The sequence below is a fragment of the Solanum lycopersicum genome, chromosome 9 (assembly GCF_036512215.1).
Source record: "Solanum lycopersicum chromosome 9, SLM_r2.1".
NCBI lineage: Eukaryota > Viridiplantae > Streptophyta > Magnoliopsida > Solanales > Solanaceae > Solanum > Solanum lycopersicum.
In genome coordinates this window covers 2,910,077-2,927,856 of record NC_090808.1, presented here as the reverse complement: position 1 = coordinate 2,927,856, position 17,780 = coordinate 2,910,077, and the positions used below count along the sequence as shown (strand labels likewise).

Sequence of the window (17,780 nt, the reverse complement as noted above, 5' to 3'; positions counted from 1 at the left end):
TACATGGCATGCATTAGTTATTTTCAGGCTAGAAATTAGTGGGTTTTAATAGTGAATTAACTCAAATTCATATCAAGATGTTCAATAAAGGAAAAAAATATTGCCTTCCATGTCTAAAACTCAAGTTTTTAAATTAAAAATAAATGACTCATATTTATTTCATCGTAATTTTTAATTATTTTTAATAGTCGATTATGAATAATTGTTAGATAGAACAATATTAAATAAAAATAATGAGAGAGAAAAACGATTTCGCGTAGCAATATGAAATTCCCTTCATATAGTTAGTGGTACTCTTCAATGCAATTCGCATTAGTTAATTGTTTTGATAGTCAAAAAAAATTATTACGATAGATTCTTTTTAAAAACAGTCCATTATTAGTTAGTTATAGAAATGGGGTAATTTTTTTCATTCATTTTTAAAATTTATCTTTGTATAACATTTTCAAAAAACATAAATAGAAAATCATATTTTTTTTAAAAAAAATATTGCAACCTAATATTTAAATAAGTTTAAATATATTTTTTTAATAATAAAAATAAAAAATGTGACGGGGCACTCTAGCAGGAGAGAAATAATGTATTTTTTTGTGTCAAGTATATTTTGATGAAAATAGACAAAGTTGAGTAATATTTTATCCTAAAACAAACATAAATGATATTATTAGATAATTTTCCAAATATTACTATGTTGGGAAATTACTCCAATATTTATAAGACGAACTCATAATTATAGCACTGTAGATTATATATATGGATGGTCTAATAGATCTACGAGAACCACAATTAATATTTTTTTTGATAAAAAAATAATAATTCATCAATCTATTAGTTCTTCTTCTGAACTGTTTTTTTTTAAAATGTGATGAAAAGATATATATTAATCGTTAACAACATTATAACTTAAAAGAGTTTTGTTTGGTAGTAGATTTATGCTCATATCTCTATTAGTAATGTAAAAATTAGTTGCGAGAGAATTTACTTTTATACATATAGTAGTTATAACTTGTCAAAAGAATTAATTATACATGTGTTAGTTATTCTACCTTCTATTCTACACAAATAAATAATAGTCCTTTATAAATTTCTAAATTTTCAATCAAACGTCCTATTAATTTTATATATGAATAACTTATTTTCTATTTACATATAAATCGTTGTACAAGTTAAACAAAAAAATAATATATAAATAATTTATTTCTTATCCAGTTGTCGAATGATATATATTAGTTTTCATAGTAGGGGCTAACAATATTCCTACTAGTATTATTAATGGTCGATCATATGGAAACAATGCGTCTTAGTGGATGTTGCATCACTTTGATTACTTTGTCTCGTTTGTTGGAAATGAAATGACTCCAATATATATGAAATTTGTTATGCTATGGCTTAGTAATTACTACTATTACTTTGTCAAGTACTAATAATCATTGAAATACTTTCTTGGTGGTGGTTTGCTTAGATTTATTTACATACGTTTTTAATCGAACAATATTATGGATCTAGACATAAAACTTTCATTCTTGATGTTTCAATTTGGTTCTCTAGAATTTCTAAGAAAGTAAACACAATTATATACTTCACGTAATGCTTTAGTTGTCGATAAGATATGTCTATTATTGTCTTAAACACTCATTTTAATTATAAGAAAAACAAAACTTCGTAAACTCGATTAATCATTAAATTATATATAAAAGTATAGACGACTATTTTTTATTGAATAAATGAAGAAAAAGGGGAATCGAAGCTTGACGAGCTTTATAATGTCTATCACTATATGAGCAAGCTCTTCATTTCTAAAATTTATTTATGATTTATGTTTGTCAGATTCAACGTTTAAGGTCTTATTAACATTGAAATTATAGTTTTAAATTATGGATTCAAATCTAATATATTTAAGTTGTCAAATATCTCGCATCAAATATAATTAATGAATTTAGATAAGTTTGTATTTATCTATGTTCTTAGTCCATGAATTAAGAAAAAAAGTTATTCGTACTTTGCGTTCACGTTAAATCAATGGTAACATATTACACGTCCTCTATTTACACTTGCAGCTCTTAATTACATATGATCTATCAACATTTTTTTGCTCATCAATTTATTAGCGCACCTAATTATTGTAATATTTTTAATAAAATAAGTGTGGTTTAATATGACAAATAGAGTGTAATTTTTTTTAATTTTGTGAAACCATACCCAAATTTGATGATTATTTTGTACCTAATTCAGCCTTTTTGGACCGCATTCATCAATAAATGCCTCGTTGCAATTTTATTTTATTTAGATTCATAAAATAAAATAAATGACTAAAAACTATTTACCTCAAATTTATTTGTATATGCATTTCTCAAAGAAAATGAAAGAAAAAACATGAATAAGGCTGTTAATTTTTTATACACTACACAAATTTATATGACTTATACGCTTCTTTTTCTCTTTAGATAATGATTTGCTAAACACATGGGATCCTCCAAAGTTAAGATTGATTGCCCTAAAAAATATTCAACTTGAAGTATTATATTATACTCTTAAATATCCAACTAGATATACTTTCCCAAATTGCTATATTTAAAATCATATTTCTAGTACTTATTGATACTTAAATTTCCTCAAGTGGGGAAGTTTGATATTACTGACAACTCACAATATTTTACTAATTATAAGTTGGATTGCCTTTTGGCCTATATCATTTTTATGCTCTTTTTTAGAAGGGCCTCAAATGGGAAAGGGATTGAAATACTCTAATAGCTTTTGACCTATGTAAATACTTTGTGGTTTTTTCTAAAGCTTCTCCTTTTATAGATTTAAATTTATGAATAAATAATAAATAAAGGTGATGAAATTATATTTTTAACTTTTGGCTAAAGTATACTGAACTAGACTTCAAGCAATAGAATTGAATTAAGATTCTTAAAATTCATTATAGAATGAAGTTATTGGTGTAATATACCATAAATATAACAAATTATAGTTGAAATAAAATGAACAAAAATGTATAAAACAAATCTTTAGGCTGAGGCGTGCGAATAACTCGCTCTCTTTATGGAGATTCAAGCCCAATGTGACATAATCTACACCGATTCAGCAGTATTACTCTTGACTTGTCCCCTCAAATATGAAACAATTCAACAACGTGTACAACTCAATCAACTTTGAATTAATTGAAGAGTCCAAAATTCCACAAAAAAAAACATTTTCTTCAACATATAATACTCTCTTTTGTATATCGTGAATATAGTTGAAGATTTAGAATTTTCTTTGTCTCAACTCTTTCTTTCACTATTACTATGCTACAAACTAAAATATTGTTTCACACTTCTCATCTTTCTTGATATATCACACTGAGTTGTGCAGGGCGCCAACCCCTAAACTACAGGAAGCTCTTCCTAGCGCATTGATGGGGTGGTGTGCCAACCACCGAAATTCCCGATGAAATTTCTTTTCCGTATTTCGACCCTAATTCAGCTGTAATCGAGTGATTTCTTTCCAATTCACTTAAGTACACGGTAACTTACTCAAAACAAGTAAACAACCCTCAAATCACTAATATTTATCTCACGAACTCATCAAAACCCAAACAATCAAAATTAAGAATGAAATTATAAGAAAACTCATCAAGAACTCAAATCCTTCAAACTCAAGAACGAAATTGCATTAAAGTTGCATGATTGACGTGTGAGTGAATGAACCCAACACTATGAGAACTCACATACCTCTCATGGGTTAAACCCTTTGCACAAATCCGCAACAAAATCCAAGAATCTCGACGAACGCCTTGAACATTTCCTATTTTCTTTTCTTTTCTATTCTTGAACTCTTTTCTAAAACCCTAAGCGTAATTAGGATTGTGAAAACCGACTTAAATAAAATTTATCCCCAAAAAATAATACTAAAAATGATAAAAGTCGATAGGGAAGGAAGAGACCAAAATACCCCTCAATAATTTCTAAAAAATAAAATAAGAAAGTAACCAGTAAATTGCTAAATTTTTTTAAAAGGAAAATCAAGTAATCAACTAATCGGGTCGGGTAAACAGTTGGGCTCATATTGAAACGGGTGGAATCCCCAATCATAAATATCAAAGCGAGGGAAATCCAAACGACGAGAGGCGGCAAAATTTACCAAATTTTGTTGAAACAAATATATTAGCTCTGTATCTCTTCTCCGTCTCCAAACACTGAACAGTTTCATAATCCAATTCTACCATGGATATACTTCGAAATCTCTATATTGAGCTACGATATTCAGCTTCTCATGATTGTTCTGAAGTTCTCCAGGAGCGTTGTTGATTTGGATTGATGTTTCAACTTGAATATGCAGCATCGGTATGACTATTTGAGATCTCTTTCATTGATGCTTTTGAGGTGATTTACGTGCTTATTGTAGTTTATTTGAATTCATAATATTGATTATGAGATCTCTCTCCCTGTGCTATTGATTATGAGTACATGAGATCTCTCTGCGATTGAGATAGCAATTACTTGAAAACATGAAAATAGATGTTTTGAGGTGATTGATATGACAATTATAGTTGAAATGAAGTTTGAATTCACAGCATTGATTATGAGCACATGAGATCTCTGTGCTTGAGATAGTAATTACTTAGAAACATGAAAATAGATGTTTTGAGGTGATTGATGTGCTAATTATAGACTTGTAGTTGAAATGAAGTTTGAATTCACAGCATTGATTATGAGCACACGAGATCTCTGTCACTGAGGTGTTTGTTACGTGGTTATTTGAAAATACGACAATAGATGCCGCTGTGGTTACTGATCTGCAAAGTTTAGTCGAAATGAAGTATATTTGAATTTATAGAATGATTATGAGTACATGAGACGTCTCTGTCCTTGAGATGTTTGTTGAGTAATTATTTGAAATATGAAAATAGATGCAGTTGAGGTTACTGATCTGTAAAGTTTAGTCCAAATGAAGTATATTTGAATTTATAGAATGATTATGAGTACATGAGATGTCTCTGTCCTTGAGATGTTTGTTAAGTAATTATTTGAAAATATGAAATAGATGCAGTTGAGGTTACTGATCTGTAAAGTTTAGTCGAAATGAAGTATATTTGAATTTATAGCATGATTATGAGTACATGAGATGTTTCTGTCCTTGAGATGTTTGTTAAGTAATTATTTGAAAACTTGAGAATAGATGCTTTTGAGGTGATTGATGTGCTAGTCAAAATGAAGTTTGTTTGAATTTACAGCATTGATTACGAGTACATGAGATCTATCTGTCATTGAGATATTTGTTAGTTAATTATTTGAAAACACATAATTGATGCTTTTGAGGTGATTGATGTGCTAATGATAGTCGAAGTGTAAGTTCATTTGAATTTACAACATTGATTACGAGTACATTAAATCTCTATATGATTGAGATATTTGTTAGGTAATTACTTGGAAAGATGAAAAATGGATGCAGCTGAGGGGATTGATGTGCAAATTGTAGTTGAAATGAAGTTTAGTTGAATTTATAGCATGACAATGAGTACATGAGATTTCTCTGTAATTGAGATATTCGTTAGGTAATTACTTGGAAACATGAAAATAGATGCAGTCGAGGTGATTGGTGTGCAAATTGTATTCGCAGTGAAGTTCTTTCGAACATGTTGTATTGATTATGTGTACATGGGATTTCTCTGTCATTGAGGTATGTGTTAAGTGATTGTTTCAAAACATGAAAATAGATGTTTTTGAGGTGATTGACGTGTGAATTGTAGTCGAAATGAAGTTATTTGAATTTATAGCATTGATTATGAGTACATGAGATTGCTCTGTGTTTGGGATACCTGTTAAGTAATTACTTGAAAACATGAAAATAGATGCCTTCTGAGGTGATTAACGTGCATGGTAGGTGTAGTCAGATTGAAGTTGTAACACAGTGATATAAACATCGATGGCAGTTTCTAGAGGAATCTGCGGTCAACAGCGGGATTTTGCAGTGAGATGCATGTTACTTTGCGAGGTGAATATATGCCTTTATGATGGCTTTATTACTAGTTTGTAAACTTCAAATTAAAGTGTAAAGTGGTCATATGTTGATCGTGGTTTAAGATGAATATGAGTTATTCCGTTAGTTGGTTTCCTTATATATCTTGGTGTTAATGTGCTTTAACTCAAAAAGAACGAGTTATATGAGTTTGTTTGCTTCTAAAATCTCTTCTTCATATGTTCTGTATGTCAAAAGCTACAGGAAGTTGATGACAGATCCATTGAGACGTCAAACTCAAGGGCTTTTGGCTCAAATATGAAAGCAGATATATAGTTTAAAACCCACCCTCTCACTTAAAGTTCTTCATTCTAAAATTTCAATATGCTAATGCTACTACACATGTTTATGCTCATCTTATTGCTAATGCCTATGTATAGAGGTTGAGAGATGTCTCCATGCTCTTCCGATGACAGTTAATAAGGTTTTCTCAGCTTCAAACAAAGGTATGATGTAAGAAAAAAACAGCTGTTAGGACTTCCAAGTGTCTTTATGCATCTACTTTCAGTTGTGATTTTCAAAACTGTATGTCTAGCTAGTAGTTGCAAACAGCAGATGTAATTGTTAGATGTATTTCCGTGATGTCTTGGCTGACTTATGAAGTATTTATGAAGTATGAATAGCGTATTATTTCAAGCTAATCTCTACAAGGGTGCTAGTATCATGAATAGAATGAGTATATTCGTATAGTCCTTGCTAGTCCTGTTTTTTATATTACAAATACTCCTTGCTAGTCCTGTTTTTTATATTTACCCTCGAGTCTTCCTTATGTTTAGTTGAGACAGTTCACATTATAACATTGTTAACTTGTTCAAACTATTGCTACTTGTTGGTGCAGCTCCCGTCTTTAACAAAAATGGGTTTATAGATATTTTTGCATGCTCGTATATAAGCCTGCTTTGCTTACGAGAAACCATTCCTTTTACATATTACCACAAGATTTAGTTTTAATATTCGCCTCATGTTTTATGCGGGGGGTGCTAAACTAGTTTTTGTAAGTTATGAGCCAAGTGTATGATTGCCATAGAAGAGCACCAATTTTATTACTCTTTCTATCCTTTGAAGGGAAAATGAAAACCAACTAAATTTGAGATCTCACTGGGCTAAAAGAGCACTAGCCTGTTGAAGAATTCAATGATTGTTGGTAATAGAAATGACCACCCTAAGTATCAGCTACAAGTAATCGATTATCATCTCATTTACTCTCTTGCTACAACTTACTTACATGTTAGAGAATGCCTATCTTTTTTCTTTCCTAAGGTTTATAACATCATGGTACTGCATGTTGTTAGCTTGTTCAGCCCGGATGGCTGCCTTGCTGATTCAGTTGGACACTGTACCCTAGTTTTCATCTGGCTTTCCTTTTGTCCTAGTCAACTTGCTGGCTGGAAAGTGCAACCTTGCCATGAGTGGTCGTGGTGCTCGTAACTTCTTGTCAAAACCCCTCACACAAACAAATCCTGTGAAATACAGTTCTTTGTCAGAAAACAAATAAAAGGTTTTGCAGTTAACACTTTTCCCCCCTAGCTACATGAACAATTATTACTTCCTTATAATTTTGTTTTTATGATTTGATCCAAAGAGTAAGGCAAAAGGGAAAGTCGCTGACATGCTTGGTGCTCATGCCGGCTTAATTTGAGTCTTTTTGAATTTGCATAATGATGTAACATGCATGCTGATTTACTTGGTAGAAATGGATAAGAAGCTTAGACAAGCATTTGGACCTCTGAACCTGAGGTTTTCAAACTACATACCTCTCCAAAAGCAATGTTGGATACTTTCTGTGGTTAGGCCTGATTAACAGAGAACACACATACTGTTATTTTACTCCGAAATCTTTTTAAAAAATAAATAGGTTTCATTCTTTAGTTTGTTTACCTTTGAATATTGATGGTATAGAGGTTCCGAAGTAAACTGTTCGTCGCGGCAGATTCCATAGCCAATTTCTTGGGACATCAATTGGCTTGAGGCTGGATTCATGGTCTGCAAACACCTGAGGAATAGCAAAATTGTTACTATTAAAGCCTTATCAAATGCAAAAAATGCTCGCTCGAGTTGAGGAAACGTTGGTTGTATTCACCTCGTTAACCTGGAAGTATGTACCATTGAGCGGAAAGCTACCTCTCATAGCTGTTCTACATGGTATCTGTTAGAAAGTATATTCAGAGATGATCAGGATTATCGTATCACTTTCCCATGACATACACTAAAACAGTTTGTTCTCTTCTCTTACCAGAATTGTCCCTCTCACAGTTTGTGCATGTGCTTCACGTATGCTGTTGCATGCAAAACATGTTTCATCATCACATAGTCTACCAGTTTCTTGGGAGTTGCATTGTCTTCCCGGTGGCTGAATAGAATCCGAAGTTTCACCTGATACGGGTTTGGTACATAAGGGAGTATTAATCTATAGAGAGACTGATGAAAAGCTTGACCTATTTAGCGCAATTACCCTCTACTACTGCAGTGCAACTACTACTGAGATTGGAACCTGGGACTTGCTCAGTCCAGCTTAGCTATGCAGAAGTGTTCCTTACAATCATGAGTTCTCTAATTAATCAGCTTACAGATAGGAACCGGTTACTTTGCATTGTTTTCAAAAGGGCTCCTCTCTTATGTGCTATATTACATTAATTGAAATTACCCTCTACTACTGCAGTGCAACTACTACAGAGATTGGAACCTGGGACTTGCCCAGTCCAGCTTAGCTATGCAGAAGTGTTCCTTACAATCATGAGTTCTCTAATTAAGCAGCTTACAGATAGGAACCGGTTACTTTGCATTGTTTTCGAAAGGGCTTATGTGCTATATTACATTAATTGAAATCTTACCAGGTGTCCATATTGCCAGAAGATAGGAGGATGGATCATCTGGTTCTCTTTTCTCGAACTGCAACATGAAAAGATGTAATTATCAGGAGGATCAATTTAAATATAAGCTTACATGCTGCTTATATATGGATTTACAACTTAGTATTTAACCAATCAAAAATAGAAAAGAAAAACTGACCCCTTCAAGAAGAGGATGAGAATCTGGAAGTTCATATCTGTGGGTGGAGAAACAATTGATAGTAAGCAAAAAAACAAATTTACGAGAATTTTATAGCCTAGGAAAAAATTGGCTACCCTACTGCATTGGCGATCTATCAGAAGTTATTTGGAGCATCCACTTACACTTGATGTTCAGTTCTGAGCCGGCTTATATGCTTAAGTTTAGGTGTAGGAATTGAAGCAGCTGCTGGAGTTAAAGCTACTAAGGCTTTTGACATTTCGACCTGTTGAAGCTCCATATTGTTTTGCACAAAGTTCTTCACATTTTGAGTGAACTGCGCCATATTCAATTCAATTGTAGGAATTTCATCAGGATCTTCAAAGCAAACATCTTCAATGTCGATTTCGGGAGCATCTTGCTCTGGCTCAGGTGAGGCAGGCTCTTCGACAATGGGCTGTGGTGTTGCTGGCACCTCAATAATAGGTGCGGAGTTGATCAATTTGGGATGCTCTAAAGGTGTTTGATTAGCCTGGGGTAAGGTTAGCGGCTGTTGATTGAAGTTCTGGAATGGATTCTGGTCAGCTGCATTGTTCTCTGTTGCACTCACTATACTTTTCTCTTCTGGTGCTGGCAGGGCAAGCCTTGCGCTGAAAGAGAAATGTGTCAAGTATCATATATGAAAAAACAGTGCTTCAATTTTAGACTATGAAATTACTAATCTAGTTAGAATGCATTACTTGAATGTGCTAACAAGAAGGGTATTAGCTTAAGTTTGAAAATGTAGGAGTTCTATCTTATACAAGAAGAGATCCGTGAATTTCAAAGTTTCTGCTAGAGTTGCTTCATCACTGAGTGACTGACAGTATGTCATACGCTTCATGGATGAGTGAAAACACTACCAGGTTAGCTTAAGTGCAAATTTTATGTTGTCTGAGTAAGAGTAAATAGATTTGTCAAATCTAGTTTCAGCAGCCACATTCTGGATATGGTTCTTTGGATTAGATGTCGAGAAGCTTGAGAAGAAGCAATAAAGATAGACAAACAAGAGAACTAATTTCTTGCATGAAAGTATATAGAATAATAGGCAAACCTTGCAAAAGCACTTGCGAAGTGTCTGCATTCTCCTCTCATTGGACATGCGTTGCAGTTGGGTTTGCTTTTTGAACAGAAGACCTAATGAAGTAGCCATGAAATTGATTTAAACTGTGATTGCAGATGCTAGTTCTAGGGGAGAGTAACTAGTGGTATAGACATACCTTTCCAAAAGTGATCATATGGTAATGCAACTCATATCTGTAATCAAGTAGGATTTGAATCAGTAAATGCATTGCTTTATTAGAAGAAAAAATATCTTTTTTAGTTACAAGTACTATGCACGTATATTATTTTTTCTCCCTTTGAAGAAATCAACTACCCTAATCTACAAGTCCCTCTGCACTTCCTTAAAATCAAAATCTTTTCATCCACTATGCAGTATACTGTTACAATTGGATGTTTCAATAAGATGAAATGGAACCACTTACATTTAATAGTAAATTGATGCTTGTCAACCAGGCTGGGCAAAATGATAGAGAATAGGATGTTACTTACAATGTTCTTTGATCAAGCTTGCAGAGACGTGGCCAGAGGTATTTTTGAATTGACTCCAGCACAGGGTACCTGAAGAAATAGCAGAGTTAGACTGTGTAGGCAATTTTGGAAATTCTTTATATACACACTACACAAGATACTCACAATTCCAGAAGATGCAATTGTAGTGACTCTGGCAGTGGCTGCAGGGGCACCCATCCCAGTCTAACAGCTATACGCCCAACATTTGTGTCGACCTTATAAAAGACATGATTAGTGAGAAACACGGGTCATTTCATATTAATTATGTCTTCAATAATTGGTTCAGAAATCTTACCGGAAAAGCAAGGTTGTGAAGTGTTAAAAGTCGCACACACTCTACGCTCTTCAGGCCCAAGCCCCTGATGCTTAGTAGATACTCTCTGATACCATGCATGTGAATTTGTTTAGTCAGTGCAGAGGAATAGATAAAACATGGAAGAAATTATTTGGTCAATTGAAAGCTTACTTTGCTTTGTCTGGTGGAACGTCTCTCAGCCATTCAAGATCAATACTTCCATGTTCTCTAAAAATCCGATTAAGGAAATCCTGCAATTGTTCAGTTTCCATTGAACAGTCTCTTAAGGTTAGGGAATTACTTTGGTAGATGAATAATGGAGGTATCCAGATTTTAAAACAATTAGGCTGTTAATTGCAATTTTCACTGATGTACCTTGATTCTCTCTGCTAGCATATTGTTCATCCCCCGTTCTCTAATGGTATGGGATATCTCATTGACATCTGCACACCTCACTGCGTCCCAGTCTAGTGAATCCATTGTGTTTGCTGTCTTTTCTCTTTTCTTACCATTGCTCTCAGCCTGTAACCTTAAGCTGTCCCAGTCAACATTCTGCTTCTCTTTTCCAGGGCCTTCCTTTTTTGCTTTAGTATTGTGATTTGCTCCGTCTAATGTGCTACCAGCATGGATTTTTCCGTTGTTTGAGTTTGACCTCAAAACTGTGTGCTCAGACTTGCTTGAATCAACAACTACACTAACCTCCTCTCTGACATCAATAGCTTCTGAAAATGTTGGTGCTTTTGGTGCTTCTGCTACTCGCTGCATATTGTAGTTGCTCTCTTCAATTTGAACCTGTAGCTCAAAATTGATGGCTGGATCATCAATTGTTGCTGTGTACAACTTATTTTGATGGTTATCACGTGAGATGAAAGCCTCACTTATCTCTCCGTACAATGCTTGATTTGCAGGTTCTGCTGATGATTTACTTTGTTCGGGGTCACCGAGTTCCCCTGAGGGGTCTGAGAATTTTGCAGCTTCTTCCAAATCGCTTTTGAACTTGGCTTGTTGTGCTCCTGAATTAGACATTGTACATGGGCCCAAATAGCTACAAGGACAGTCATTTCCTATTGAGCCTCTGTGATTCTCCCCATCCTTCTGAATGTGTGAACAACATGCCACATGTTTTAGTTGGACATTTATATTCTTTTCCAGTAAGATGTTTTCACTTCTCTGATCTTGGACTCCATGTGATTTTGAAGTCCCTGCAATCTGTAATAATTTCAAAAATGAAGCAGAGCCCGAAAAGTTGCTTGATTCAGTTCCTTCAGAAGTTTGAACAACTGAAAAATTCGCAGAGTCTTGAGAAGAAAGAATAGAATTTTGAGAAGAGAGCAAATCATCTGGTTCTACTTGATCCCCCAAAAAACTTGTTGCTGCGTTTGCTGTAGCCGATCCATACGTTGTTGATTCATGATGCACACATGAACTTTCTCTAGAAGAACCAGGTTGCTGCAATATAGAATTTTCAGTTGAACTAGTGCAGTTAGTGCTATTTTCACTCGATTCACTGCTGTGAACAGCTGTTTTTTCGTCATCTGACTCTGTACTGGAGATTGTGAAAAACTTCTGACCAAGAGTTGTTTGAGTTGATTGATAATCATGCCATCCATTTGTATCATCAGGTTCCAGGGTACTCACTTCAGGTTCTTCAATAATGATCCCTGTTCTCTCTTCATTCTTTTTCACACTGATGTCTGACTTGAGAGGAAACCGAGCAGCAAGTGTCATGAATGCAGAGCTATAAAGTGGATAAAGTACTTTATTGGAACTCAATATTTTAAATTTCTTCTGGATGTAGCAGAAAAGGTAAAACAAAAAATTGTGGTTTCAAGTCTAGCTTACCTAGAAAGGTGGTCTGAGACATTTTGTGTCAGGAAAACTCCAACTACAGAGTCTACAACAGATCCCTTCCAAGGAGAGAATCGCCTGTCTCCTGGGTCACCCAAAGAATAGAAGAAATGGTCAATGAAACAAAAGATAACGTTACATGCACATCTCGTTTGTTTCTTGTATGGCCCATTGTCAACTGTAATTTTGTAGATGACTAAAAGGAAAAATAAGGTAACATGGAATCTTGATTGAGGTTGATGATTGATGTGCAATGCTAGTGTTAGTCATGTCTTCTATTGGCGTGACTAGGGTTTAGTTTCAGGTTGTTTTGCATCACAAGTGAAATCTATTAATTGATAGTTTGCTGATTTTATATGAATAATGTGTAATGATGTAATACTTGTTCATGTGAAGTATAGGGAGATGGGGAGATAGTTGCTTCATCCATCATAACCCACTTCCTCTTTCTGGGACCATACATGTGCATATGACTGTGTCAAGTTGGGTTTTAAGTTTCTTTCTTGACCTTACAGGTTCATCTGTGTTTTTCAGGTTGGTTATTGCTAGTGCATCCTTAGAATACAAGTTGGTATATTAAATGTTGACTGCTTTTCTAGTCAAAGGAATCGGGGGATGTTCATTTGATAGTCACTACAAAATATGAAAACTTTATGTACTTACCTTGAACAAGACGCATCCGTGCCACAAATGAGTCTACTCGTCCATGAAACACTTCACGTTCTGATTCCCACCATTTTGCCTTGTCTTCATCTGTACCGTCAATGCCTTCACTGTTTATGTCTTGCAGCAAAAGCTTCCATACCCTTGTGGTCTCATCATCAAGGTCAACCTTGGGTCGCGGTCGTCGTTTTCTGACAAATGGTCCTGCAAAAGGGACAATACTTCCATCTCTTTGATAAATAACAAGGGCATTTTCCTCATATTGGTATGGATGGATGCTTTCTCTATTCAAATTGAGATGCTGTAAGCGTTCAGCAATTTCATCAACTGGAGATCTCCAAGTTATAGCTGGTATGGAACCTGCATTCAATTTCGTGAGCAATTTAAGTCAACATCTTATTTGATAGGTTATCTGAAAGTAAAAAATATAGCTTCAACTACCTCTTGCGTTTGTTGGGAACTGTGATCGGGCATACATATGAGATGCTGTGGAACTGACTGGGATGCTTCTCTTAGACCTCTTTTTTGTTTTCATTATTGTGCGGGTGTCGGCAACCAGGGCTTCCATGCATGTATTAGGCTGATCTGAGTTTTCATATCTTTCTCCAAATCCAGATACCATTGTTTCTTTGACTGAAGAAGTAGGAAAGTGTTTACAAATTTCAAGCAGTGATGCAAGGTCGCGTACTTTACTTATGCTTTTTGATCTTTTTCGTCTTAACCCCTCTGCTTCCACAAATGCTGGTACAAGTTCCCGATTTGGCATTAAGTTATTAGCATTGTCAGTTGCAGATGTACTGGCTTGGGAAAGACCAATATTGCTCTGAGACAAAGACAAATAGTTAATTTCACATGTAAAAGGCTTAGAGTAAGATGTTGCTGAGGGATGGCCCTTCTCTGTCCTCTTTTTCTTGAAAATTATAGGAAAATGCATCCCTTGGGTACTCTGAGCATAAGGTTCAGTTGCTGGGAGAATTGCTTGATATGCCTGCATGGAGTTGAAATAAGCCCCCCTGACATTTGTGCTGTAAAGTTTTGCTTGATCAGTTCTTAAAGAACGTCGTCTTTTCAAGGCTCTCTCTGGTGTTTCCGGGATCAAGCATGCACTGCTGCTGCAGTTGGAACTATTCGGGCTCTTTGGTGTCATTTCTAAAATGCTTGCCTGTTTGTCATGAGTTTCATCTGAGAAAACGATTTTACACTTCCCTCTTGAGATTCCATTTTCTTTGTTCATGGTAAATTTACTATGGTTCAGGCCAATCTTCTTCAAAGTGAAAGGGTCAGTGTGTGACATTTCATGATGAGTTTGGCAATTTTTCAGCTCCTGATTTGAACATTTGAGGTCATAAACTGAGCCCAGTCTTGTTTTTGCTGTTGAAGCTTCAATACCCTTTCCAGGATGCACACTAGAATTGGATTGATTCTCATGCAAGTCCTCCACAGTTGAAGATGGCCAGCGTAATGAGTTTTCATCACTTAATATGTTTTCAGAATCAAAGTTCAATGATCTCCTGGGGTATCTTCTTGGTCGAGAGACATTTGGTGGATCTATGCTTCCCTCTTCCGCAGGCTTTGGTGCAAACTTCTTGACTTGATTTCTTCTTATATAGGTCCTCCTTGCTCTTTGGATTTTTGCAGAACTTGGAAGATGGCCCTCGTGTTTAGTCATGTCGTTTACCTCATCTGAGGGTGTGCCTGGAGGGTCCTCAATCTTGTTTCTTTGGACATATTTCCCCTTTTCTTTTTTGGTTCCCATTGAACTGTGCTGCTGGGGAATTTTTGGTTTAGGAGTCCTTTTATGCTCGCCTTCTATTACCACTTTAGGTCGGTGCTTCTTCCTTCGTTTCTGCTGTGGTGTATTATTCTGTTCAGCATCCTGATCGACTACCTTGTCAATCATGTTATCCGACAGTTCTGATATGTTCAAGACCAGCCCCGACTTCTCTGTGTTCTGTTGGAGATCATTTGCTTCTGCTCTCTTTAATGTATCTTTGCTTGACTGTACGTGTCTTGGTATTGGTGTCGCGTTAATGTCTAGACCTGGCGCATCAGATGCTGGCCCTTTCTTCTTGATCTGATATGGTGTTATTGGTTCAAACGGGAATGCATTGTTGCTGCTCGAGTCCTCATCTGTCATTCTAGTTGGTGAATTCAGGTTAAAAGGGAATCTCGAGCAAGTAGAGCTTCCATCTGCATCATAAGCACCCTTGTTATATTAGTAAAATGAGGAAATCTCAGAATGGAAACAACTCTTTTTGAACGATTCCAGTTGCCCACAGGACTAATTGAGAAAGAATTACTCATTGAATAGTACACAATCAGACAAAACACACGTCCGATAATGCTATACATCATTGTTAGTCCTCTGATCCAAGTATGAGGAACCTGATTCAGTAGTTCATCTAATTGGAACTTTATAGTGTTCACTAGGATGTTCAACTCAATGCTAGTTAATTTGTCCATGAGGAATCATAATTTTTTCTTTTAACTAAACTGATTACTGATCTTATTCTATTCCGTCCTCTATCCTTTTGCAGGTTTTAGCTATCTGCGAAGACACGCCATTGAGCCAGTTAAAGACACTTATGACATATACAAGTAATATGATTGTCGTAACTTCTGAAGTTTCTACAGGCATTATGCATTTCAGTTATGCTATATGATGATGAGTCAAATGAATATTTCAATTCTTTACCTGCATCCTGGGAACTGATGAGGGAATTGAAGGAACCATTCAAGGCCAAATTAATCTCTTCATTTGCATTTTCAGTGACGGCTGTCGAGCCAGCAGCATGTGCTAATGCCAAGAGATGCCCGAAAGACACATTGCTCCATTCATCTATATCATCGGTAGATACGTCATTGCACGTTTTAATATTGTTCTCACCATACATTTTGGATTCTGCCCCTGCTGCTGCTTCCCAAGCGTCAAAATACTCCGTTACAGTTGCTGAATTCGTCGAACCACAGCATGTAGCCGCACGTTGAGCTTGAGGTTCTTGCAAGAAATCCCTCAACTCTATCTGGTTCACTTGACTTAGATCTTGCCCTTGTGAAATTCTTTGTGATTCCAGGCCATCAATTTGTCCTGGCTGATTTTGTTGCCTATTCCCATAGATTGGTGGCAAGCTTGGTTTTGCTGGAGTCATTGGAAACCATGAAGTTCCAATCTGAAAATCATCTGCCTGTGGAATCAAGCTTCCTTCCCTTCCGGCCATACTGCCGCGGCAGTGACCGGTAAGAATCCAATCTTTCTGCCTTTATCTCTTAATTTGACAGAAATGATAAGCAGATGTTTGCAGGGATAAACTCAAAGAAGTCTCTCATAGAAAAAAACAAATAAAACTGTTCTATGAAATCATCCTACAAAACAAAAACCATATAAGGAAATTAAAAAAAATAAATTGCAGGAAGAGAAACAGAACATCTGAAGAATCTTGAAAAACATCACTTTTAAGAACCCCATTTACTCAAATTTGTAAAATTATACCAAAAATATTTTTTCCAGTACAGATCCCTCATAGACTAGCTTATCTACTGGTCCTGCCATGATGGAGTCAGTGAGTGGAGGGTGAAAGTGAAATGTAATTTAATCACAAATTTCATTTTAATTCATTCTAACATATCAGTAACAAAATTAGGTTTGATCAGTGACAGATTGTAGCAATCTGGCTGAACAAACAAAATCTGTATAAGATCTTTAATCTTTTACAAAGAAAATGCTGCTTCTTTTCTTCAGTTTTTTTTTAATCTACAAATTAGAGAAAATTCACCTGTAATTAATTGGGTGTTTAGTGAATTCGTACACTGACCTGAATAAATGAAATTCTGCCGGAGATCTTACAGAGGCAGTGGACGGCAAATTAAAGGAAAAAAATGAAACTGAGTATTCCATAAAGGGAGAGAAGGAAAGATAAAGAAAGTAGGAGAGAAGCCAAACAGAAATACCAGGGCTTTTATTCTTGTATAATGTATAATACTGAGATAAAGCTCTTTTAGAAACTTACTACTTCTTCTCCCGGTAAACCATAAAATATTCCTATATTTTATTGTGTCTTGTTTTTATATATATTTAATATATAATATTTAATACAAGCATTAATAGAATATAAATTCAAGATTTGAAATTTACAGATTATAAGTTTAAGTTAATATATGTAAAAATTCAGAAATTAACTATTTATATAGGTTATTTGTTTTTCATATGATTTTGGATTTCTGAGTTGATTTATCTAGATTTATTTATATTTTATTTTTTTAAATTATATTTTATATAATTATATTGAATCTATAGTTAATATATCCAATATAATCTATGCAAACAATGGGTGCGATTAAGTTTTTTTCCATGCAACTTACGTACTTTAGG

The 17,780-nt window shown here is 34.9% G+C and overlaps 1 protein-coding gene and 2 long non-coding RNA genes across 3 annotated transcripts; 2 read left to right on the top strand and 1 right to left on the bottom strand.

Annotated features, from left to right (window-relative positions):
• The first annotated feature begins 4,103 nt into the window (after positions 1-4,103).
• LOC104649077 (uncharacterized) lies at positions 4,104-6,639 on the top strand. The gene is made up of 3 exons (XR_743067.4): positions 4,104-4,328; positions 5,869-5,979; positions 6,202-6,639. It is a non-coding gene; the product is annotated as an uncharacterized lncRNA (long non-coding RNA).
• Positions 6,640-7,021: 382 nt separating this feature from the next.
• Positions 7,022-16,629, bottom strand: DML1 (DNA demethylase1). Its single transcript, XM_010327636.4, has 19 exons — positions 16,107-16,629; positions 13,853-15,601; positions 13,412-13,771; positions 12,743-12,833; positions 11,276-12,638; positions 11,072-11,151; positions 10,901-10,985; positions 10,729-10,820; positions 10,585-10,653; positions 10,251-10,287; positions 10,085-10,167; positions 9,177-9,641; positions 9,013-9,049; positions 8,835-8,892; positions 8,237-8,376; positions 8,084-8,149; positions 7,882-7,996; positions 7,758-7,796; positions 7,022-7,463 (listed from the first exon to the last, which is right to left on the bottom strand). The coding sequence occupies exons 1-19, from the start codon at positions 16,627-16,629 to the stop codon at positions 7,345-7,347; spliced, it is 5,571 nt and encodes a 1,856-aa protein (XP_010325938.1). The 3' UTR covers positions 7,022-7,344.
• On the top strand, positions 12,829-16,666 carry LOC138338304 (uncharacterized). The gene is made up of 5 exons (XR_011211745.1): positions 12,829-12,961; positions 13,283-13,762; positions 15,949-16,009; positions 16,182-16,406; positions 16,529-16,666. It is a non-coding gene; the product is annotated as an uncharacterized lncRNA (long non-coding RNA).
• Positions 16,667-17,780: the final 1,114 nt, after the last annotated feature.

Excerpts from the sequence above, each read along its gene's own strand:
- DML1 (XM_010327636.4), bottom strand. The coding sequence starts at position 16,629 with ATGGCCGGAAGGGAAGGAAGCTTGATTCCACAGGCAGATGATTTTCAG. Across the intron at positions 13,772-13,852 it reads GTTCCCAACAAACGCAAGAG|GTTCCATACCAGCTATAACT; the intron begins GTAGTTGAAGCT and ends AATTGAATGCAG. Across the intron at positions 11,152-11,275 it reads TGCTAGCAGAGAGAATCAAG|GATTTCCTTAATCGGATTTT; the intron begins GTACATCAGTGA and ends GAACAATTGCAG.